The sequence below is a fragment of the Coenobita brevimanus genome, chromosome 61 (assembly GCF_032717465.1).
Source record: "Coenobita brevimanus isolate Jiangsu-jjx chromosome 61, ASM3271746v2, whole genome shotgun sequence".
Classification (NCBI taxonomy): domain Eukaryota; kingdom Metazoa; phylum Arthropoda; class Malacostraca; order Decapoda; family Coenobitidae; genus Coenobita; species Coenobita brevimanus.
The window spans coordinates 8,259,864-8,284,827 of NC_137014.1; the positions used below are offsets into that span (position 1 = coordinate 8,259,864).

At 40.8% G+C, this 24,964-nt stretch overlaps 1 protein-coding gene across 1 annotated transcript in view; it reads left to right on the plus strand.

Annotated features, from left to right (window-relative positions):
- LOC145403615 (popeye domain-containing protein 3-like) overlaps window positions 1–24,964 on the plus strand; it is a 592,299-nt gene that overhangs the window by 499,646 nt on the left and 67,689 nt on the right. The window contains exon 2 of the mRNA XM_080275292.1: window positions 7,056–7,213. Within this exon, the coding sequence (XP_080131418.1) occupies window positions 7,056–7,213 (158 nt within the window). The remainder of the gene's footprint in view (window positions 1–7,055; window positions 7,214–24,964) is intronic.

Consider the following 24,964-nt stretch of genomic DNA (forward strand, 5'->3'; position numbering starts at 1 on the left):
GGATAAAAAAAAAGAGGAAGAGGAAAGAAGAGAAAGCGGAGAGATAAATGAAAAAGAGGGAGGGAAATGCGGGGTGAAAGACAGTGGAAAAAAGAAGAAGACGAAGAAGAAGAAGAAGAAGAAGAAGAAGAAGAAAGAGAGAGAGAGAGAGAGAGAGAGAGAGAGAGAGAGAGAGAGAGAGAGAGGTGAGGGTGTGAGAGTGAGGAGGGGGTAAGATGAGAGTGAATATCGGTATGCTTCCCCTTTAAGCCCTCTTTTACCCACTCCCTCTCCCACTCTATCCCCTCTCCATCCCTTCTCTCTCTCTCTCTCTCTCTCTCTCCATCTTAAGTTGTCTCCTCGCTCCATTTCGTTTTCCCATTTTTCTTCGTCTCTCCATCCCGTCTCTATTTCCTTCACACTGACTTTTGTTTCACTATAAATCTTCTTCTTCTTCTTCTTCTTCTTCTCATCCCATTGTCTTTACTGTTCTTTCTTTTGTCTTTGTTTCCTCTTCTCTTTCTCTGTCCTAAACGTCTGTACTACATTGTTGCCCTTTTGTATTTCCTTTATTTAGTTCCTACATTATCCATATCTCTAGCCCAATATTTTGTCTCTTTTACAGTATTTTCTGTCTCTTTATTCTCCCATTTCAGATTTCTCTTGGTGATTTTCTTTATTTAAAACGTCTTTTCTCTCTATCCCATCTTCTCTTATTCTTGATTCAATCTCTCTTTTCTTCATTTTTGTCATTCCCTTTTACCATTCTACAGATTCATTCCTTTTTATCATAATAATTTTATCCTCTCAGTCAAACTCCAAGCTACTCGTATCTCATCTTTCTCTTCATAACCCAGTAGCTCTTTTCCATTTCTGTTTCCCGTCCACTTCACTCTACCTACCCTCTCTCTCCGTCCTATTTCCCATCCTTTGCCTTCTCTTCCCACTCCTTGCCTTTCCTTTACCATTCCTTTCTCTGACTTATCTCACTGTTCTTTCTTTTCCCTTTGTGGCATCTTTCCCTGCCCTACATTTGATCCCCTCTCTCTCTCTCTCTCTCTCTCTCTCATCCCTTCCACTTTCCATTCCTTTTCTTGTCCTTCCATTTCCTTTCCTTTCCTCCTTCAACTCTCCCTTCCTTTCTTTTCTCCTTTCCTTCCTTTCTCCTTCTTTATTCTGCTCTGTCTGTCTGTCTGTCTGTCTGTCTGTCTGTCTGTCTCTGTCTCTGTCTCTCTGTCTCTCTCTGTTCCATTTATCTCCTCACTCCCTACCATCCTCTGTGCATCCTCACACTCCATCTCTCTGACAACCCTGCCTTGGTAACTGCCATCATGACCGTCACTCTTGATACACTGCTTCCTCTCTCTCTCTCTCTCTCTCTCTCTCTCTCTCTCTCTCTTTTGTGCCGGTGTTATCTTATCTTTCCCCTTTATCAACATCATGGCAGTGTCATTCTTATCGTTGGCTCCCTTCCATGTGTCTCTTTTTCTACCCTCACAATCTCTCTCTCTCTATCTCTCTCTCTCTCTCTCTCTCTCTCTCTCTCTCTCTCTCTCTCTCTCTCGCTCTCTCTCAGTAAAATAAAATGCATAATACGGTTAAGTAATCTGATTAAATTTGCATATAATTGTGAAGGAGGACAATTTTTTACTTCATATTTTTCTCGTGCTGTGAGCTAACACTGGGCCCATGATTCTGCCCCTGGTGATGCAAGACGGCATTGTCAAAAAAAAAAAAAAAAAAAAAAAAAAAAAATATATATATATATATATATATATATATATATATATATATGATTAGATGTACGTAAAAAAACAGCAGATATAATGATAAGTGGCTTCATGGTCATTAGGCACCTGTGTAGTTATATTACATTATAGCCCATAACGGTACCTATCATCTATCATCATGTTTCTGTTGTATCTTGTTGATCAGTTCAGTACGATAATTCTCTCTTATTTCATGACAGCCACCGAAGGACGGTTCTTATTTCAAATTTGTGGAGAAATCTTGTAGTGATGAAGGCAATTTGGTAATCTTCAATCTCCATCATCTCTTTGACTGTACCATTTCTTCTCTAAGCTGCATAAAATCGTCTAGCAGTAGAAACTGGGATGATGTCCCGGAAGCTGCAAGACTGGAGAAGGAAATGAAATCAGAGCAATGCCGAAGACGGTAACTGACTTAGTTATCCAACAGATTACAAGAATTATTCCTCATGTGGAAGACATTCTCTATGAAACTTTCCTTACCACACAACTTCATGCCGCGTCGTGTTTGTCTCTCAGCACTAACCAGCTGGAAGTTGTTGCAACCACAAGCTCCAACGAACTTCAGGAAACTGGTCACTTCAACCGGTCGCTCCCAGAGATCATAAATTTTGTGAAGGTTATGTTGAAGGACTGTCTTTGTTACGATAATGTGCTGCATGAAGTGTGTCGTAGTGTGGGCGAGCTGGGCTGCAGTGTAGACGTGTAGACAAAGAGAACTACTTGTGAGATGTATATTGTGTTGGTAGTGTGTCAGTTAGGAGTGATCGGTTGCATTGCAGTCTAGTTAGGTGTAATCGTGCTTGAGTAGAGTAGTTTCACAGGGGTGGATGCATAGCGTTTGTTCAAGAAGGATACTGCGTGATATTAAGTTATAGATAGGTAGGGTGGCCAGACGCTTTGTGTTTATGAATGTGTTTGTGAAGCACAGTGTTGACTGGAGGAAGAGGAGTGTTCTTGAGAGGTTAGGAAGTTGTTTATTTTGTTTCTTTTTAGACGGATGATGGAACATAAAGTTACTGTTGTGGAATGTTAATTGAAAGGAAGCGATAAATTGTGTGCCTTTCATATTCGTGTGTTCCTTGTTTTTTTTTTTATTATTATTTTTAATAACAGAACAGAGGAAGGAAAAACAAATGAATAAGAAAAATAATCCATACACCAGATTACTGGTGTCCTCTGTTCATAAAATATCTGTAACAGTTAGACTTGAACAGCTGTAGGTTGAAGTTTGGAGGGAAACAACTCTGTGGAACCGAGTTCCAAAGAGATGCAGTTCGGGGAATGAAAGAATTCTGGTAGGCAGAAGTTCTGAAATATGGCTGAGTGACATTCCAGTCATGAGCGCTACCAGGTGCCCGTGTAGCACGAGGGAAGGCATGGAGAGGTGGCACCATGGACGCAACTTCGTCTGAGCATTTGCCATAAAAATATCTGTAAAATAATGCAAGGGAGGCAACATTCCTTCTTACCTGTAGGGGAGGTAGTTTATTTGTAATGGCAGGGTTGTCATTGTGGTAGGTGGGGGCGCTCGCCATCCACTCACTCAACGTAGTGCTACTCTCGGATGTGTGCCCTGTCCTCTCCTCCATCCTTCTTTCCTTTCATCTTCTGTCTTTCTTTCCTTCATTCTTTCCTCGTCTTTCTGCCTGCGGGTGACTTTACACTCCCTCTTCTGTCTTTCATTCCTTCATTCTTTCCTCTTTCTTCTTCCCGTGGGTGACTCTACACTGAGTGACAAGCCAAATGGTTTCTTGCACCAGGAAACCATTTACTACGCTGGGTGGTAACCATATAACCAAATTTTGGCGCCTGGTGGTTTAGTGGGTAATTTTTGTGTTCCAATCGGATTGAGCCGATGAAGGTTTATATCCAAGGGATGGTTGGGGTTTATTGCTCACGTAATGCCACTCAGGGATGAGTGAGGCTGGTCACTCTCATCTTAAATGTCAGGACCAACTGCCTAGCCCCGAGCTCCTACACTCCTCATGGGGCAACGTAGGATTGGATGATGGATGGATGGATGGTTAATAATTCTAACAGCCTTGTTCTGAATTTTGTCTAATTGTTTTAATGCAACCTTTCCACATCCATTCCACAAGGGTGAGCAATATTCAAGCTGAGAGCGCACATGACTCTTAAACACCACAGTTAACTGCTCGTCAATGAAGAAGTTACGGACTCTGTACATTAGTCCAAGTTTCTTTGAGGTGGTTATAGCAAGTAATCTAACATGAGAGGTCCAGCTGAGGGCATTGTTAAGTGAGACGCCGAGAATTTCAATACTTTTGGAGATGGGAATACCTGTATTAGTAGTGCTGAAGGTAATACACGAATCTGGCAATATCTGTCTATTAGTAAATTGTATTGATGTATGTGGCCTGTATTTGTGGTCTTAGTGTATAATGTTAGTTTTAATGTTTTGTATTGTTTTTTTTTGAAGCTCAGCCATCTTTGTGTTTGAAGGTGGGGTCCAGCTTGAGCTAGAATAATGGAGTGTCCTTATGAACTGTTTGTAAATTGTTTTCAGAAATTCTCTCTGCTGATAATGTGAAAGTCCTTTTATGTGTAAGATTTCCTGTGAATGCCTAAATATCACCTTCTTTTCCTCGTAACCAGACATTGTTGGCATTGCTCTCAAGGAAATCAAAGGAACATGACCCAATTATAGGTAAATAAGATGTTGAAGCAAGTTTGCAGGCAAAAGGAGGAAGGGTGGTGGAAATCACACAATCTTCCCTCCAAAATCTTGAATCCTGAGTAATATGTTGCCTCCATAACCCAATTTGCATTCGATAATCATAAGCTAATTTTAATTAACTAAAAAAGTGACACTTGGGCCTCATCAAGAACCTCTAGGTCTACTCCTCCCACTTATGGGGATCCATAGGATAACCTGCACAGCATCTCACTTAGCAAGAACTTGTCAAGTTGCCGTAGTCCATCGAAAATTCGAGGGTCTACCCTACTTCATAAAACCCTTTCCAGTTTATCAAACTTTTCCAACACACTGGGTTGTGAAGACAATCAGTATCAAGCACCTACTTCTTTGCTCCGACACTCGAGCTGTAGTCCGTAGTTGGAATTGTCTCCGAATCCCTTGAGTGTCGCAGGGGGTCCCAACTTCATAAACTCCCTTGGACTCTGCTGTCACCATCAGCAAAGGGCCGTTTGTCAAGCTGTGGGCCAGACTTTCTTGATGCCACTTCCCCAGGTACTTTCCACTATTCTTGTGACACAATCTTCAGCTGGTACATATTTTATATGACTGTATCCACAAATTTCTCCTTCTTCCCTTTCCTTCCCCTCTGTCTTCCCGTTTACTCTCTTCCTTACTTCTCTCACCTCTTTAATCCCCTCATCTCTCTCTCCTTCCCTTAGCTCACCTCTGTCCTCACACTTCTCTCTTCGGCATTACGATTACCCTTTGGTGTATTTTGCACACCTTTTGGTTACTTTACCTAACTTAGTGTTGTATGTACTAGTCATGCTGCATGCCTGGAACTCCATGGAGTTCAGTAACTACCACTTCAGGGGACGCGCTGACTTTGATGGGCTAGTCAACAAAGGGACTCCAGTTACCAGTGCATACTTGTAGCCATTATCTGTTCCACCTACCTTTCATATTATAACTGTCATTAATGTACTTAGTTTGATTAATAAGATAATGCGCCCTCCAGTATCAGTGCCAGTAAGCGTATATTTCAAATTAAATATTACTTTTACTTTACCGTACAGTACTGATGGGGTTAATAGTTTTGTTTTGTTCTGTTTTCCACCAATCTATTGTCATGTTCCTTAGTGTGTTTTGTATTCAGTCATGTGATTCTTGTCTTCGTTTTCATACCGATTGCGGGTTTACTAGAAAAAAAAAAAGATATAGTAGAGAACAGAGCTTCTTTCAGCCAGGACCCTAACAACGGTCTCTATGTGTAAAAGATTTCACGGTTTTGGGTAAGATCGCCCAGTGTTAGCAAGACTTAATACCGAAGTTAAAAATAAAACACCAGCGAAAACGTTCATTACCATAGGACTTAACTTTATTTACCTTTGCCAAGGAGGTTATGTTTTACCCCGCGTTGGTTTGTTTGTCTGTCTGTCTGTTAGCAGGGTTACTCAAAAACTTGTGAAAGGGTTTTCCTGAAATATCGTGGAAGGGTGGGCCATGGGCCAGAGAAGAAATTACCATATTTTATGTCGGATCCGGATCCAGATCCGCAGTATCCCCCACAGTATCTCCGAAAGTTCTCAGTGAATTTCAATGATATTTTCTAGAAAGGTGGGCCATGGACCAAAAAAGAGTTGATTAAATTGTAGGATGGGTCCGGATCCTATATCCACGGAACCTGATCCGGATTCTTTTTAATGGCAATGGCATTGGCGGAGGTATGCTCTTTCTGAGCGCTTTCTAGTTTTCACAATAATTCTGTGTCTGTCTGTCTGTCTGTCTCAGTCCAAATACAATTCGAAGTATAATCCTCAGTCCAAATATAATCCTGTTAATCTAAAACTTCTCAGTCCCCTCTCCTCCATACTGCTCCACTTCACCCCTTCTCTTCTCTCTTTCAGTGCCGTTATTCCCCTTTCTCTTACTCACTGCCTCAACTTGCACTTTCTGCTGTCTTATCTATCTTTGTTTTATTGTTTTATCTCTTCCAACTCTCGAAAAGACTTTCTCGCTTCACTAATTTTACTCCTGTCTGTTCGTATGTTCCTCTTTACGTCTCCGCCTCAGTTAGTCAAAGTTACGTGACAAGAACGTAGGAGATTTTATATACATTATTACTGAAGCATCTCCTAGTATTCTTCGGGTCTGATTATCCTCTCTCTCTCTCTCCCTCTCTGTTAAATCTACCCATCCTCTAATTTGCCCTCCTTTAATAAACTCCTTCTTAAATATACCTTTCCTCATATACGCCCTCTTTTTAATCTGTCTCTAATTTGCCTCTTTGATAATTAACCTGTAGTCTTTCTCCACTATACCCTGCCTCTAATCTGTCCCATATATAATCTACCCTTTCTCTAATCTATCCCTTATGTTATCTACCCCTCTACCCCTTCTCTAATCTATCACTTCTCTAACCTCCCCTTTCTCCAGTCTATCCCATATGTAATCTACCCCTTCTCTTATCTATCCCTTATAAAATCTACCCCTTCTCTAACAGCCCCTTTCTTAGTTATGCCCCTCCTTTACTCTTCTTCTTAAGTATTTACCTTTTCTCCAATCTATTCCATGTAATCCTTCTCAAATTTATCCTTCATGTAATCTACCTTTTCTCTAATCCATCCCTTTTCTCCTCTCCACAGGTGTACCGGAGTCTGTTCCAGCCCCTGAAGGTGTCGCGGCATCAGTTCAAGAAGGTCATCAAGTGTATGCGCATCATCCGCTACGTCAAGTTCCAGGAGATATACGCCCAGGAGAAGATCACCAGGGTCGACTCGCTCTCTCTCGTCCTCTCCGGCAGGTGGGTACGAGGGGAAGGGGGGAATGGAGAGGGGGAAGAAAGGATGAAAGAAGGATGAAAGGGAGAAAGAGAGAAAGCTGGAAAGGAGGAAAGAAGGATGAAAGGAAGAGAGAGAGAAGGCTGGATTTGATAATGGGTGATATAAAATGCAAGAAGACTAAAAAAGATTAATCCATGAAGGGGAGTAGGAGGACAGTAGAGCAAGAGGAAAGGAGATGTAAAAGGAAGTCAGTAAGAGGAGGAATAAAGGAAGAAATGGGAAGTAAGGAACGGTTGAATTAAGTAAGGAGGGAACAAAAATGCAGGAAAGGTTAATATAGATTTGTGCAGGAGAAGGAGGAGAAGGGGGAGGAGGAGGGCCGAAGAGCTCTAAGACTGCAGGGGTAAAGGAGAAAGAAAAAAAAATGGAGTAAAAAAGATAAGCTGGAATAGAATATTAAGAAGAAATAAGGGGGGTTGACATTCTGTGTGCGTCTCTCTCTCTCTCTCTCTCTCTCTCTCTCTCTCTGGCAGGTGGATGTGTAGGAGCGGAGGATTAGGAAAGGACTGAAAAGAATGGACGGTAAGAAGAGAGGAAATAGTAGGAGAAGAAAGGAAGAGAAAATAATGAAAATAAGGGAAGATGAAAGATGGAAAGCACGAAGTAAGAAGAAAGGTAGAAAGAGAAGCAAGAAGTAGAGGAAGTAGAACAAAAGGAGAGAAGACTGAAACAGGCGGTCCATTGGGAAAGGGAGGAGGGAAGGGGAAAGAGAGGATTAAAGAGAAGAGGGAAGAAATTTTAGGGGCAAGAAAATGGAAAAAAGGAAACGGGGGGGGGGGGAAGCAGATTTAGAGGAAGGGAGGAAGAGGAGGAAGAAATAAGTAAAGCCGGAGAAAAAAACATTAAAAAGAGGAAGAAGGCTGATACGAGGGAAGAGAGAAAGATGGAAGGAATGAGATGAAAGAGAAAGGAAAAGATGAAAGGAGGGAAATGTGTGTGTGTGTATGTGTGTGTGTGTGTGTGTGAGAGAGAGAGAGAGAGAGAGAGAGAGAGAGAGAGAGAGAGAGAGAGAGAGAGTAAAAGGAAGAAAGGAGAAAAGAGAGGTGAATAATTAAGGAATGGAGAGGGAAGAAAAGAAAGAACTTGATGTTACAAGAAGTGAGGAGGTTTTAGAAAGTGCGCAGGGGAATGAAAGGAGGAGAACAAAAGAAATATAAAATGAGTGATGGAAGAAAGAAGACAGAAGGAAAAAAGGACGAAAAGAGTAAAGATTGCCGACATTAACTGTGGAATGCAAGAAGGTCTCCACAAAATCTCCGGCACTCAGAGAAGCATTGTCACCACCACTCCCCGTAGACGTGGCAAAATCTACGCTTTCATGTTGCCATATTTCACTGAGTATTTGTTTCGATGGCTTCACCTTTGGCCCCGGAAAACATTTAAAAAGAAAAAAAAAAGGACAAAGAAATTGTCAGGGATATTTGCCCAAGGAGAAATTGTGTAAGCTCAAAGTGTAGAGGTGAAGAAATGAAGAAATAACAACGCTCTGAAAAGCGCCCGAAACAAAAGAGTAGGAAAGAAAGGAGAAACTGATTATATGCAGGAAGGTCTTCGGCATAATGTGGAGACCATAAATATTCTCTTCTCCCTCTTCGTCTTCGGTAACTTTGGTGGAGGTTAGGGGCATGGGAAGAAGGAGGTAGAGAAGGGAAGAGAAGATTAGATAAGAGAGATGGGATAAAGGAGGATATAAGAGAAGATAATGGAGAGGTGATGTGTCAAATGAGGTTGAATCTGTCTGTCTGTCTGTCTGTCTGTCTCTGTCTGTCTGTCTGTCTGTCTGTCTGTCTGTCTCTCTCTCTCTCTCTCTCTCTCTCTCTCTCTGTTGATGAGTCTGTCTGTATATCTATCTATAGCCGTCTCCATCACAGAAGACTGGACGAGGTGAGAGAGAGAGAGAGAGAGAAGAGGCCATGAAAAAAAAAATGGGTAGGAAGTTGGAAAAAGAAGCAAGAAAATAAAGTCAGAAGGAAGAAAAGGTTAAGAGATCTTCAGCCAGAAAATCACTAGGGTCGGATCACTCTCCCTCGTCCGCTGACAGGCAGGTAGGAGATGGAGAGAGAGGAGAGGGTGGAGAGAGAAGAGAGGGGTGAGTGGAGAGAGAAGAGAGAAGAACTGAGTGGAGGAGAGGAAGGAAAGCATAGGGTGAGGGGAAAAAGAAGGAATTAGTTGGAAAATTATGAAAGACAAGAAAATATGACTACAGTATTAAGGAAGGAAGAAACCGGAGAGAGAAGGCGATGATAGAGGACTTGTAATAGGAGTGAAAATACTTACAAAGGTGGCGCAAGGAAAGTAGGACACATAAAGGACGATAGGTAGATAGAAAGGTAGATAAAAGAAGAGAATGACAGTAGAAGAAAAGGAAAATGAGAAAAATAGTAGATATACGTGAAAATAAGTGGAGAAATGTAGGGTAAAAAACGCAGGAAAACTGGTAGAGAATGGAGGTTGAGGACATGGAACGGGTGAGCGATTTCTACACTCAAGAAAAATTCATTTGGGTGAGTCAGACCCTTTCCTTCTTCTTCACTGACAGGTACCCAGAAGACGGAGGTGGAAATGAAGGAAGGAAAGGAGGCGGAATGAGGAGACAGGTGGGAGGAGAGAGGAGTGAAGGACGGGAGGAGGGAGGTAGAGAAGGAAAGGAGGGGCAGAGAGAAGGAAGGCAGGAGGGAAGGAGGAAACAAAGGGAGGAGGGACGGAGAGATGGATGGGAGGAGAAAGCGGAAAATTATGTGAGGGAAGAAGGGAGGAATAAAGGAAGAAGAAACAGAAAGGAGGAAAAAAGGAAGAGGGAAGGGAAAGAAAGAAGGAAAGGAGAAAGGAAGGAGGGATGGATAGGTGAAGGCTTGTAAAGATAGAATATATATAGAGAAAGGAAGGAGGGATGGATAGGTGAAGGCTTGTAAAGATAGAATATATATATATATATATATATATATATATATATATATATATATATATATATATATGGTGACGATGTTTGCTGCATATGGTAACGAGGTTTGATGTAAATGGTGACGAGGTTTGCTATACATTGCGACATGGTTTGTTGTACGTGGTGACAAGGCTTTCTGTACATTGTACCGATGTTTGCTGTACATGGTAACGAAGTTTGCTGTACATGGTGACGAGGTTTGCTGTACATGGTGACGTAGTTTGCTGTACATGGTGACGTGGTTTGCTGTACATGGTGACGTAGTTTGCTGTACATGGTGACGTGGTTTGCTGTACATGGTGACGAGGTTTGCTGTACATGGTGACGTAGTTTGCTGTACATGGTGACGTGGTTTGCTGTACATGGTGACGTGGTTTGCTGTACGTGGTGACGAAATTTGATGTGCATGGTGATGAGGTCTGTTGTAAATGAAAACGTAAGTTTGTTGCAAATGCTGACGAGGTTCCTTTTAAATGATTACGCGGTTTGTTGCAAGTGCTGGAAAAGTTTTTCAGTAAATGATGACGGGTTCAATGGTAAGGATTTTTCGTTTTTAAAGGCGGATAGGACTGTTCATAAATAAAGAGGAGATTTTGCTATACATGATGCTGCTGTTTTGTTGTAAAAAATGATGTTTTCTCTGGAGTACTATGATATTGGTTAATGTTGCACCTTGGTCTCAACAGGTGAGAAACTGAATAGTAAGTGGATGTAAGAAGTAGTGTTTGGTGGAGATCGGGCAATAGCTGACTTACTTGTCAATATTCTATGATAGTAAAAGTAAAGAAAAGGAAGGTATAGAAGGAAGGGAAGGGGCAGGGAGGAAGGAAGGGAGGAGAACGGAAAGAGAGAGTGTGGAAAGGAAAGAGAAGAGAGTGTAGGATGGAAGGAGAGTGGAAAAGAAGAACGGCAGGGTGAAGAAGGGAAGAAAACAGGCGCTTAAGTAGGAAGGAGAAGGATAGGGTAGAGCAGGAAAGTCATCATCATCATCCGGACCTCCTTTCCCATCCTAGGGCGGGGTGAGGAGTAGCAATGTCCAGACAGCCCAAATTTGCCCAATCCAATAGGCCACGCTTCCATTCACTCATCATCCAAGCCCCCGGAATCCTGGCTCTATCGGATACGCCAAAAACATTCACCACGTTCTGTAGCTTCACATAATCGTATCCGATAGAGTCAATCCAGACGCTGCCACGTTAAAATGGGGTGCCAAAATCCCTGATCATGCACTTCTTCTCACAACTTTCATCCAGCCAGCTCGATCTCCTGTCAGTTCCCTAGCCTCACCGACTTCCAAACCTCTCTTCCTTACACATTTATCCACCATATCTCTCCACCTTCTCTTTGGCCTCCCTCGCCTCCTCCCTCCTTCGAATTCGCTCAGATATATCTTTTTCACCACTCTATTGTTATCCATTCTTTCCACATGACCATACCATCTCAGTACACTCTCTTCGATTCTGATGTCCACCAACTCCTCACTCCGCATCTTTCACAAATCACATTATTTCGTATCCCATCCACCCTCTGTACTCAACATACATTCCTCAGCAGTCCCATCTCCACTGCTCTTACTCTTGACTTTTCATTTTCATGCCACACCATAGTCTCACATCCATATGTTAAAGTTGGCACTAACACTCCTGCATGTAAGCCTCGTGCAGCTGCAACACTGAAGCCTCTGTTTCTTATCAAGGCCTTCATTGCACCAGCTACTTTTCTTCCTTGTGTCACTCTACTTTCAACTTCTTTTGCACATTTTCCTCTCCTTTCTATCACTGCACCCAGGTATTTGAACTCTCTCACCAATTCCAGTCTCTCTACATTCATTGTTACATCGCACTGGGAGTCACCTTCTCTCTCAATAACCATCACTTTACACTTTCCTACATTTACTCTCAAGGCACGACTCTTATAGATATCAGCAAAACTCTGCACTAGCCTACCAAGTTCCTGTCCAGTATTTGCAAGCAGTACTGCATCATCAGCATACAACAAATTTGAGATATTCCATCCATCACCATTCATTACCAACGCCATCGCTCTCTCCATTACTCGTGTTTTTACTTCTCTCATCACCCCATCCATATATATATTGAACAACCATGGGGACATCACACAACCTTGTCGCATGCCCACACCAATGGTGAACCATTCACTTAAATGCCCATTAACCCTTACACATGCTTCACTACCATCATAAAAACTCTTGACGGCACGTAGCAGCTTACCCTCTACACCGTACATGCGCAAAACTTTCCACAATCCTTCTCTGTCCACTTTGTCATATGCTTTTTCCAGATCCATGAATGCCATAAACACCTTATGGTCCTTCTCCCAAGCTTTCTCTACTATCTGTCTCAGTGCAAATATTTGGTCCACACATCCTCTGCCACTGCTAAAGCCACCCTGTTCTTCACTCACTAGGACTTCTGATATCTCTCTTACTTTCTCTGTAATAATTATTCCATATACCTTCCCAACCACGCTCAATAAACATTATGCCACGATAAGTCTTGCACTCACTTTGCTCACCTTTACTTTTGTAGAGGGGTACAATCACAGGAAAGATAAAACAGAATTAGATGTATAGATATATAGACTGATAGCTAGCTAGCTAGATACATAGATAAATAGATAGTGTGTGTGTGTGTGAGAGAGAGAGAGAGAGAGAGAGAGAGAGAGAGAGAGAGAGAGAGAGAGAGAGAGAGAGAGAGAGAGAGAGAGAGAGAGAGAGGAAGCAAGAAATAAAGGAGATGGAATTACAATGAAAAATATAAAGCCAGAAATGAGATGCTATACGAATCGAGGGAAAAAGCGAGAGAAAGAGAACAAAGCTGAGCGTGAGAAGGAGGTACAGGAGATGGAATAGCGCAGAAATAATAAGAAGAAACATTCAAAAGAGTGTCACACCCAAGCCCGCCAAATGGTATAAAGGTTGAATATTTGTCTGTGCTTTAACACTTTTTGACAATTACATTTCTCAGAATTTAATTACACCTTTCTTGCCTAAGCCTTAACATTATCACTAGCTTTGCTTCAGATCAGATTAAAACTTTATGGACTGACTTTGCCCCGTGGCCTTGACCTTTGAGCTTTCCCCGTGACCTTGACCTTTAACTGAGTGTTCTCAAAATTGGATCTTTTTATCTTTGTTTATACCTGAATCTTTCTAGAATATTACCTGCACATCGGATAAAAAACTGTTTAAGCTGACCTTGCCATGTGTCCTGAACCTTTGGCCTATTGCTCTAAAAAACTGGTAAACCTTCTTGGTGATGTAGAACTTGTCTATCAAAGCTGGTGCAAAGAGCTTGATCCAAGGAGTTACAACTATTTGGTTGACACATAGATTTGTTCGAATATTGGCCTTATCCTCTGACCTGGACCTTCGACTCATTGTTTATAAAACTGAATCCCTTAGTTCTTGCCTGATGCTTAACATTTCCACTAAGGTTTGTACTAATCAGATCAAAACTGTTTCAGTTGACTTTCCTCTGTGATCTTGGTCTTTGAACTTTCCCAGTGATCTTGTCATTTGACTGATTGTTATCAAAATCAAGACCTTTATTCTTGCCTTATCCTTAACATTTCCACAAGGCTATCTTTAAATCGGATAAAAACTGCTTCAGTTAACCTTACCCAGTGACCTTTACCTGTGATTTATTGCTATAAAAAAAGACAGGATTACTCCTTGGTTGACCCTCAACCTTCCATCATATTTAGTTGAAATCACATCACACCTGTTTGAGTATAGTGAATAAGAGAACTGTATTGCCAGAGAGCTCAGTGTCACAAAATCTTTCTCATATTAAACATGAAACAGGAAAGGAAGTGGTGAGAACTGCCGCTACCACCACTGAGGGGTTGGTAAAGCGGCGGGGGTCAGGCATGGGGCGCGTGGAGTGTGAGTTTATCACGCACTGTGTGACCGTGAGCGGTCATATCTAGGTGAAACATTGCGATGAAAAGAAAGAAAAAAGAATCAGTGAGCGTAAATATGACACTGAGAAATTCAGTCTGAACAGTGCAGTTGTTAAACGTTAGTGGGACATTGACTATAGAATAAACTGATAAGAAGCTGACTTCATTAGATATAAAAAAATTATTATTTCTAAAGAAGGTGGCTAAAACCTGCTTATAATGAAAAAATTGGTTATATTAACCAAAACTTAGGGTTTGTTTATGTCTGTAAAACTAGTGGCATTCTTGTTAACTAGGGGAAGCCAGGCTTGGTCAATTATGCTGTTTTATAAGCAGTGTTGTTACTGTTTACCTTGTCAGTGTTGCCCTGAGCCTAGGATGCTTAAGTTGCTTGTTGCTACCTACTTCTTGAAGAAGCCTGTTTGGCATAATTTTGAATAAGACGGGTCTTTCAACATTCTGTATATTTTGTTCGCAAACGTACACATGGCCCTAACTTTGGTCTTTGCCTGTGACCTTTATCTTTAAATGAGTGTTCTTAAAACTGAATCGCTTTGTTCCTGCCCCACCCTCAACTCTTCTTCCAAGATTGTCTTATACTGGATAAAAACTGTTCAGGTTATTATTACTTGGTCAAATTTTAACCTGCCTTCGTCACCTGGATCTTTGACCTATTTTCTAAAGAAAAACAGGTGTAGGCTAGTAATTGATTAACCCTGAATCCTCCACCAATCTTGGTTAAAATTACATTAATAAAATGTTCATTTTGCTATCACTGACGGTCAGACAGACAAATAACAAGACAAGCAGACAGACAGACAGACAGACAGACAGACAGACAGACACACACACACACACACACACACACACACACACACACACACACACACACACACATATATATATATATATATATATATATATATATATATATATATATATATATATATAAGCACCCGCCGTTTCTTTGCGGGCTAATGTGTAATTATGAACAGAATACATAATCGTTTGAAAAGAGTGAGGGAACACAAAACACTGGAAGGGTAATAGTGAAGAGAGAAAGAGGAAGTTCAAGGTAAAGAAGAAAGAATTATAGAGAGCTAACAGACTGGAGCAGGAAGAGAGGCCGGAAAAGAAGAGAGAAAAATGGAGTTTCTGGAAAGAAAGTTGGGAAAAAGGAGGGAACTTTTCGGAAGATAACCCGCCTTGTCCCTCTCAGCCTTATCCTGAGGAAGAGAGAGAGAGAGAGAGAGAGAGAGAGAGAGAGAGAGTACCCTAGAGTCGAAAGAGGCAAAGAAAACGTCGAAACACTATGTATGTCTGCACCAAAAGGCCAAGCAATTGCAGATGGTTGTAACATTTCCGGGGAATGAATAAAGAATCACAGGGACTGGAATATTGTGGCGCGAATCGAACTGGGACAGAATAAAAGATAAATCAGAGGGGAGTGGAGAAGTAACGTGACGGGAATCAAGTAGCAAAACATGAGCCAAATTGGAACAGAGGACGACAAGACAGAAATCAGATGTTAATTACCTTACAAAATAAGAAGGGCGAAACCTCTCCTTTATGCTGGAAATTAATGCTCTCCTTTTAATAACGACGGATTTAAATTCTGCTATGTTTACATAAGCACTCCAGAACAGTCGTATACGATAAAGGTTTTGGTACAATTACTCCATTTATATGTATTTCTGTCTGTCTGTCTACCTATCTGTCTATCTATCTATCTAACTATCTACTCGTATTTAACTATCCATACCGTATGTATATCTCTATCTGTACATCTATTTCTCTCTTGCTATGTAGCCTACTGTACTGTATATCCTCCTATCTATTTGTCTGTCTATCTGTCTGTCTGTCTAGCTGTATATCTATCTATCTGTCTGTCTGTTAATCAGTCAATTAATCTATCTATCTATCTATCTATCTATATATATATCTATCTATCTATCTATCTATATATCTGTCTATATTCTACCAATCAATCAATCCATCTATTAATATGTCTATAATCTATCTTTCTGCTTGTCTCTCTATCTATGTATCTATAATCCATCCATCTATCCATTTATCCCTATATCCCATTGGAGCCCGGTGTCCGGAATATTGGACAGAACTGGGATTATTCAAGTCTTTATAAAGCTATGAGCCGATAGGCGGTGGGCGGTACGCTTAGGACCCAGCCAGCACCATGCCTCGCCCAGCACCCCGGGGATCCAATGGGTTAAATATCCCTCTATCCAGATATATATACGGTATATATCTACTGTATATATCTCTATCTATCTATCTATCTATTTATCTATAAAGTATATATATATATATATATATATATATATATATATATATATATATATATATATATATATATATATATATATATATATATATTTACTTATTCACACAGGCATTTTTCAACTAAAATGGTTAGTTATATTCTTCCCTGTCCCCTTTATCACCAAGAGGCTCTTCTAAGCTGAATAACATCGTTTCACAGGAACAATATTAAGCTTTTTTTCATTTTTTCTAGGATAATATTTGTGGTGAGTGGTGGCTGTTCTGTTTCGGGACTACCTCTTGAATATTGTGAGTGGTAACCATGGTGTCCCCGCCCTTCACATCACAAAACCTGCTGTGCGAATAAAGAAAACAGACGAGCCATTCACTAAGTTTACGTTTTTATTATTATATTTTTTCATAGCTGCGGACGATTTCATTCAGCAGAGGAAGGACTTTCGTATTGGATGCGACGAGGTATTGCCCTCATCAAAGCTGTAATCACGAAAGGTAATTCCTAAGCTTAATAATATCGCCAGGCGATATCATGAATAAAACAAACAAGAGTAGAAATCCTCTGGAACCTGTAGCAAGGCCAGATGGTGCCACCACAGGTGTTAGCAGACAGCAAATCTGGATTCTTCATGTCAAATAACATATTATTGGACCACTTTTGTTTCCATCCATCCATCCATCCATCCATCATCCAATCTCATGTCGCCCCTTAAGGTGCGTAGGAACCCGGGGCTAGGTAAGTTGGTCCTGACATTTAACATGAAAGTGACCAGCCTCACTCATCCCTCAGTGGCATTACGTGAGCAATAAACCCCAACCACCCCTCGGATATAAACCTACACAGGCTCAATCCGATTGGAGCACCTTAATTACCCACTAAACCACCAGGCGCCATAATTTGGTTATATGGATACCACCCAGCAGAGTAAATGGTTTCCTGGTGTAAAGGAAACCGTCTGGCTTGTCACTCAGTGTAGAGTCACCCATAGCCAGAAGGAAGAGGAAAGACGGAAGGAAAGAAAAATAGAAGAAGAATGGAAGAGAGGAAAGGGCAGACACCCAAAGCAACACTTAACAGGCTTAATTTAAGCATTTTTCTAAAGTTGTCGCTCGATGGCGCCACTTCAGGTGTCAGCTGGTGGGACATCTGGACTCACCATGTGAAATTTCCTTATATGGCACCACTTTTGTCTCCAAAGGCCTCCTTTTAACAAATCCGCCAGAAGCAGAGGAACCAGAAGAAAAACAAGAAGAACGCTGGCCACTCACTGACCTGCTGGCTATCGCCGCAGGTAAAAATACATCATCGCACTCATGGCGGTAAATAGAAATGGAAAGCGAATGATATTAGCATATTTTCTTTTAAGTACGTCTAAGTTGATATAGGAGTCCTTTGAATATGTGTGTTGGTGTGTCTTTTGGCAATGCAACTAAAGAGAATAACAGGTCTCCGGGGCCGCAAAATTCCATACTGTAGGCAGAGAGAGAGAGAGAGAGAGAGAGAGAGAGAGAGAGAGAGAGAGAGAGAGAGAGCAATACTGCGGTAGAAGTGATGTACTTGTAGATTAAGGGAAAAAATGCAAGTAATGAGGAATCTCTGCCCAAGGGGAAGGGGAAGAATAGATGGAGTTAAAAGTGCAAACCAGAGATGTCATTGGTAGTTTTTTTTTTTTTTTTGTTAATACCAGACGATTTAACCCAGCTTTGGAGAGCCCCATAGTAATGAAGGTGTTAGTGAAGGCTATGCATAACCATTTAGTTTGAACAGTCCATAGAAGTGAATTAAATTGTCATGTAGTAAGAATTTGGCAGGTTAATCCCTTCAGTCCGAGTACGTCCGTTTTAAATAAGCTTGGCAAACGATAATTACTTTCTTGGGGATGGATCTCTTGTAGTGAGGGTTTAGTTAATGTTATTTGTAATCCTTCAAGTTTGAAGATTATATCAAGTTGAATAAAATCGTCTGAAGACAACAATAATAAACTGTAAAAGACTTACTCTGCAAGGGTCAAGGACACTGTGGCAGGTGGTTAGAAGACAGTTTATGTCTTTCAGTCCGCACCAGTGGTCTGCTGGTTAGAACGCTCTCCGTGGAATTCCAGTTTTGCGTGAGTTGGGTCCCTGGAATAAAAATGTGCAGGTTTTTGCCCTGCATCATTAAATGCCTCCGAAGGTGAGGGCTAGTCATCCACTCTTCTGTGTATTGGGCTATGGTTGCCTTGCCTAGAGTCTTTCACCACGGAAGTGGTAATATGGGATTGGTCGTTACCGTTTTTTACAGTCTACGACCAGATAATAGTCACTTCCATAATAACCCGGGACTCAGTCTCACGTTCTGTAGGAGGACTACTGGGCCTTGGGAGCAGGCTGTGAAGCCTATGCCCAGAGTCGAGTACATTAAAAAAAAAAAAAAAAAAGTCTCGCGTTCTGTTTAACCAGTGGAGTTATGAGGCTATCCTGTCACTATAGTCGCGGCGCACGAATCTGAGGTTGTCATTATCATACCCTGGCAACCTACCATTCAAAAGTGCTTCCAATTTCTTATCATTTCATACACGAATGATATTATTATGTACGAATATATTATACACGAATATTATTATACACGATAATATTATACACGAATCACTTGCGTCTCATTTTATACACGATATCAGACGCACTTTTGAAAGGTAGGTTGCTAGGGCACGATAATAACAACCTCAGAGTCGCGCGCCGTGACTACAGTATAGTACGCTGTATCCAGTCTGCCATATTTAACCTCTTGAATCCGATGACCATCATTGATATCTTATTTCTGCACTTTCCACACGACTGTGTCCCGGTTAGGAGAGATTTTCCTAAATGGAGTAGTTAAACTCCATACTTTTCATTGTCACGAATCAATTCGCGACATTTCCCTTTTGTGAGAAGCCACGAACTATTAGTGGAAAACTCACTGTGTATCGCTCAGTTAACCGTTTCTCTCTCCATTTCGGAGTATACTTTTCAAAACATTCGTCACTTTCAAAAGTGACTGATTTAATGCACGTCACTAAGTGCGCTACTGAGCGATACTATTGTTTGTTTATTGTTTGCCCCTGCTGCCTCAACCGTTAGCCACGCCTTCTTCCGGTGGCTTGTCCGTCCTGCCCATACAATGTATTTTGAATTCAGTCGAGTGTTTGTTGTGACGGAAGAGGGTCCTGCGCTCCAGAAGTGTGAGAGGTCGCTAGCACCCAAGCTCCACTGAGACAGTTAATCCAGTCCTCCCACCCCCCGGGTGATACATAGCATTCATCGACTGGTATTTCCTTTGTGTATTTTGTAGCCTTAAGAGTTTAGTTAAGGTGTTTTTTTTCTAGGCGTAAGTATTTAGCTTTTGTGTGAGTGAGTGAGTGCGTCTCATTGGTTTGATCTGAAATGTAACGTTAAATTTATTTTTTGTAATCAATAAATTTAACAGTTCATTTTCTTGAGCTTAATGTAAAGTAAAATCTTGTTTCATTTCTCCAAATTAAGCTTATTTTCCATATAGCTCCTAGCTTGCATAAACGTTTACTATTCATAACTGGTACTTAGACCAGTCTTGTTGTATTAACTTAAAATCCGTTGTGCCAGATAGGAGTTAATGCATCAGCAAGGACCTGATATTATTATTAGTATTAGTTATTTATTGTCAGGGGTGAAGTAACTTTCTCCAGAGGCCAACAGTACTAATTCAGCATTTGTGAGTAATTAGTCTCTGCTGTGTACTGTTGAGAAAGTTTATAAATTCTCGTTCTTAGAGAATCGTAGCAAGTCAGAGTAAAGTAATCGTTGCTTGATGTAGCAAGACAATCATTGTCCTTGCTCTTCAGTATTATTGAATATTATTATCAATTTAAATAATATTTAAGCATTTATTTCAAAATTACCGTGAAATTATAAAAACCCCGTGACATTCATTAACCTCTTAAAATTAATATATTGTATGTAAAGAGCAAGATTAAACAAAAATAAATATTCAACAATTCCCTATGAACATTTTCTCTGTCTCTGTCTGTCTGTCTGTCTGTCTGTCTGTCTTTCTCTCTCTCTCTCTCTCTCTCTCTCTCTCTCTCTCTCTCTCTCTCTCTCTCTCTCTCTCTCTCTCTCAACAATAGCCCTTTCAGACGTTCGGTATTCAGACCAGTAATATGACACCCGGATCAACTTGATTCATGTTGCTAATGTCAATACGATTTCATAATATAGTAGGAGTCTGAGGAACCCTAAACTGGATTCAATGGCATGTCAGACTCTGGGGCCTAAATTATCGCAGGTATCTCCTTATCGCCTTTTCCTAAGCGATTTATTTTGTTATATTACGTTTTACTGCCCTCTTCTGTGTTACTAAATCCATCCATTATTGCCATACTCTGAATAAATATTGGACAAAACGATATTAACCAGCCATATCCAAAAATAAACTGCTAAAGAAAAGGTGTTAGCATCCTTAACCTACGAGAATACAGGCCCAGGACAAAGCTTGTTTCCCTCATGTTGTGGAGAAGACTGTGCATCGGTAGAAATTAATTGTCTGCTTTAATGACTCTTGTTGTCGACAGGCATAAATCCTGAACCATTTTATTAACATTTTGACACAAGGCATTGTAAAGGAACTATTGACCTGGGCGTTAACAATTCCCTAAGCAATCCAGAGACACCTGATACCTTACTGTGCAATATAATGAGGAGCCTTGAGTAAAGGGAAAGACTTTTTACCATGGATTATTTGGCTGAGTTAGTCAATCCCTATTAAGCAACATTTAACTCCTTGAATACAGTGACGGCATTCCTGTTTTGTTCTTGCTATATCCAGACAATTATATGCACTGAGGAGGAAGGTACCGAAAATGAAGGGTCTGACACAACCTTTTTAACCCGTTCGCTACCAGGCGACTCTCATAAGTTAAATATAATCGTTCAGAAGAAGTACGTCTAAACAACAAAAAGGGGCCTCAAAGCATCGAAGGAGTTAACCCTTTGAACCAGAAGAGGACGCTAGATTAATTCGTGCTGCTGCTACACAGTTTTCTTCAGCGTGTGGACAATCCCCTAGAAGTAAAGAGGTCGAAGAGGGTTTTCTGGTTAAAATTGTCTGGAAATAGGAAGAGTAAGATGAAAAATACATCATCGAATTCAAAGGGTGGATATACTGATAACTTGTCTTTGCATTCAGTAGGTGCAACTAAAGGAAGCATCTTTACAGCAATTAGTGACACTGATGTGAAAACCATGTAATATTCAAATTCTCCTTCAGTATTTAATTGTCTTAGGTTCATAAAAATATGTTGTTAATCCTTTTTGCTTTATTACGTACTTCTGTATTTATTTCTTGGTACTATCAATCGATTATACTCAACAAAGGGGAGATCTCTTGTTCTGAAGATGTTAAGAAAGGCTGTATCTGTCCCACATAGTCCCAAAAGTCTATCCTAAACTATGTAAAATTGAATGGCAACAGCAAAATATAAATAAGTAAATAAAATAAAATACATCATGGAATTAAAACGATATATGTTTCAGTGAATTCAAGGGGTAATGAATAAAGCAGAATACATTATGCAAATAGCCGTCAGCGTCCCCGGTAATCAGGTCATCTCCGGGGGTTCTGGCTCAAGTGACGGAAACATTAGCCAGTGTGAATGAGAGAATAATGAACACGTTAACTGGTTGGAGTCAGAGGCTTATCATCTCATCACCTCTCCATCTCTTACTGACTGGCTTTACCGTATCTCTTCTCGCAGCAGTGCTCTCTCTCTCTCTCTCTCTCTCTCTCTCTCTCTCTCTCAATAATCAGTCTTTGTTCTGAACTGTCTACCTGCATTCCTATAACTCACAACACCCGTCCAGCTACATAAACACACTCACCCTTTTTCCGTACAGGTCTGTAGAGTTCGCCGCTCTTCTCTGATATTCACTAACACAACTTATCAACTCTGGGACTGTCTTCATCAATCTGTCCCTCCCTCAACCTATTACCATTAGTAGTTAAATGCAGTGTATCCAGTTATTGGATAATGAGCGATTGGTGAAAAAGATAACTAGATCTGATGTGAGAGGTGTAAGGCTGAGAGGAAGACCACGAATAGGATGGATGGACAGTGTGAAGAAAGCGCTGGATGGGAGAGGGATGTCTGTTGAGCAAGGAAGAGTGGCTGTGCGTGACAGAAATAAATGGAGAGAAGTTGTGAATGAATAAGTGATGACGCAGCCCTGAGGGGATATTCTCCCGCATTTGGTCTGATCAGCTAGTCAGGTCAGGTGCGGGTAAGGGGATGGGTCTGTTATGATGTGGCAGGGGTAAACCAGTTCTGCTGTCGGGCCCTGCTGCGGATGTCACTGATTGCATTGCGCAGTTGACCCTTGTGCGGTGTGGTGCGGTGAGGATCTGTCCGTTCTCCCCTTTGGGGCTAAGATGTGAATGAATGTGTTTGAATGGATGAGTAAATGGAGAGTGTGTCGTCCTGTCTCGGCTACCTCCCTTTCCTTGGGGGAAGCAGCCTAGGTATATAGATAGATAGATAGTATCCAGTTATCACGAAATGAATGGATTGTGAATTTCGTTCCCATTTAAATTTTCTCTGGAAGGTCATCAATTTTTTCGCTTTACTCAAGCCTCTGATTCGTAGAAAATAATGGCCGAGTAATCTAATTTATATGTATAAATAGTTTTTAATTTCCGCTATGTAGCAATTACTCACTGAAGTTTGAGTTTCTCGTTTTCGTAAAGTGACATCTTTCACAGTATTGTCAGGTGTTCTCATCAAGCATCTATGATCCTCACATCTGATCATCATTAGTTCTGTGTGTGTGTGTGTGTGTGTGTGTGTGTGTGTGTGCGACCTTGCCTCATCCCATTATCCACAGTCTCCTGTCCCCCCCGGGCCTCATTTCTTCCTCTTGGCTTACCCAAACATTCCCAACCCCAACCATTCTTGTCATTTTCTCGACAGCGTTATAACCTGCAATCTGTAACGTAGCTAGTGTCTTACCATACTCCATGTTATTGTCCCCAGAGAATGCAAATTAGTGCTGTTTGTTACTGATATTAATGTATGTACAATGTTTTCCTACTTAGAATGGAGGTTATCCTGGGACAAATCACGCGCCAGTGCTTGTTATGTATTACAATAAATGGAAAGATATCGACGTGTGCTGGACAGATACATGTACAAGAGATTAATTCATTTTAAGTAAATACCGGTAGTTTATTTTCTTTCATTTTTTTTTGGACATACATATGACCAAAAACTTATTTGAACAGAAGTGCAGCACCTTGATCCTGTTGTGATAGAAGCTTAACCTTTTTTTTGTTTGTTTGTTTTTTGTCAGTACTGAAGGTTATTTTCAGTGTGTGGAATAGGTGGGAAACTGACTGAAAGAGATGGAGTAAATAAGGTGGATGTTCCCTGGCCTCAAAAGCACACTGGTGAAACGCAGCCATGGCAACCGTTGGCTTGTGAGCGAATGCGTTGTCCTGGTGGAAAAACACACCAGTAAGGGGCTTTCCGCGCCATTTCTTCATGATGACGTCATGTAAACTCTTCGGCAGAATTTACTGGTATTCCCCAGTTATGGTATGGACTTTACCAAATGGCATACCACCAGTATCCCCGCACCGTTCCAGAAAGCACTTACCATAACTCTTCCAGCTGATGGCAGGCATTTAGACTGGTTAGTGGATTTTCTTCTGTAGCGTGGATTGTTTTTTCATTTATTTATTAATTGAACCTAAAGTACCCATGTCTCACAAGCACTTACCAGATTGATAAACTGTCCTCGGGTTAATCTCATAGAGAGCCACATCATCTTTGGAAACACTGTATATCTTACGTTTGTATCTGATGGAACATCCTCCTTTAATATTGGTATCCCATCCTCATGAATGGCGTTTGTGTATTTTTTTATTTTTTTATTTGGATACGAAGTGAGGTTCCGTTTGTGATCTTGTTGTTTTGCTGAATTTTAGCCTATTTGCTTACATTCAGGGCATACGAGTGATGTAACGAATAAGGGATTACGTGTTTATTTTTCAGATTTCATAAAGAGTTTCACTGATTGCGTCCACATCATTCATAATGAATTAATTATTTATATCACTTTCCTCGAGCTCTCTGTTTTATATAGATTTTTTTTTAGAAGGGAGGGGGATTAATTTCTTATCAATAAAGCTGCCTTATATCAATGGCACCACTTAACAGATGGGGTATGGTTATTCATTTCATTTTTAGATCTGATACAAAGTATATATAAACTTACTTCAAACTACTTCTGCACGGTAAGAAATGCGCTTCACAACCTCCATGAAGAGAAGTTTATGCCTGTATCAGAGACAAAGAAGGTATTTCGTATTAAACTTTGAGTATTTATACAAAATGGATAATGCTGTTTCATCTGCGTTGCATTGCTTCAGATCTGAAGTCTATTTTATAAACTCTCCTTACGTCCCGGCAACTCTAACCCAAATTGATCTGGACTCACCTAATCCTACCTAAACCCAACGTAACTTAACATGAGCTTGCCTAACTCAAGACGCATCTAACCT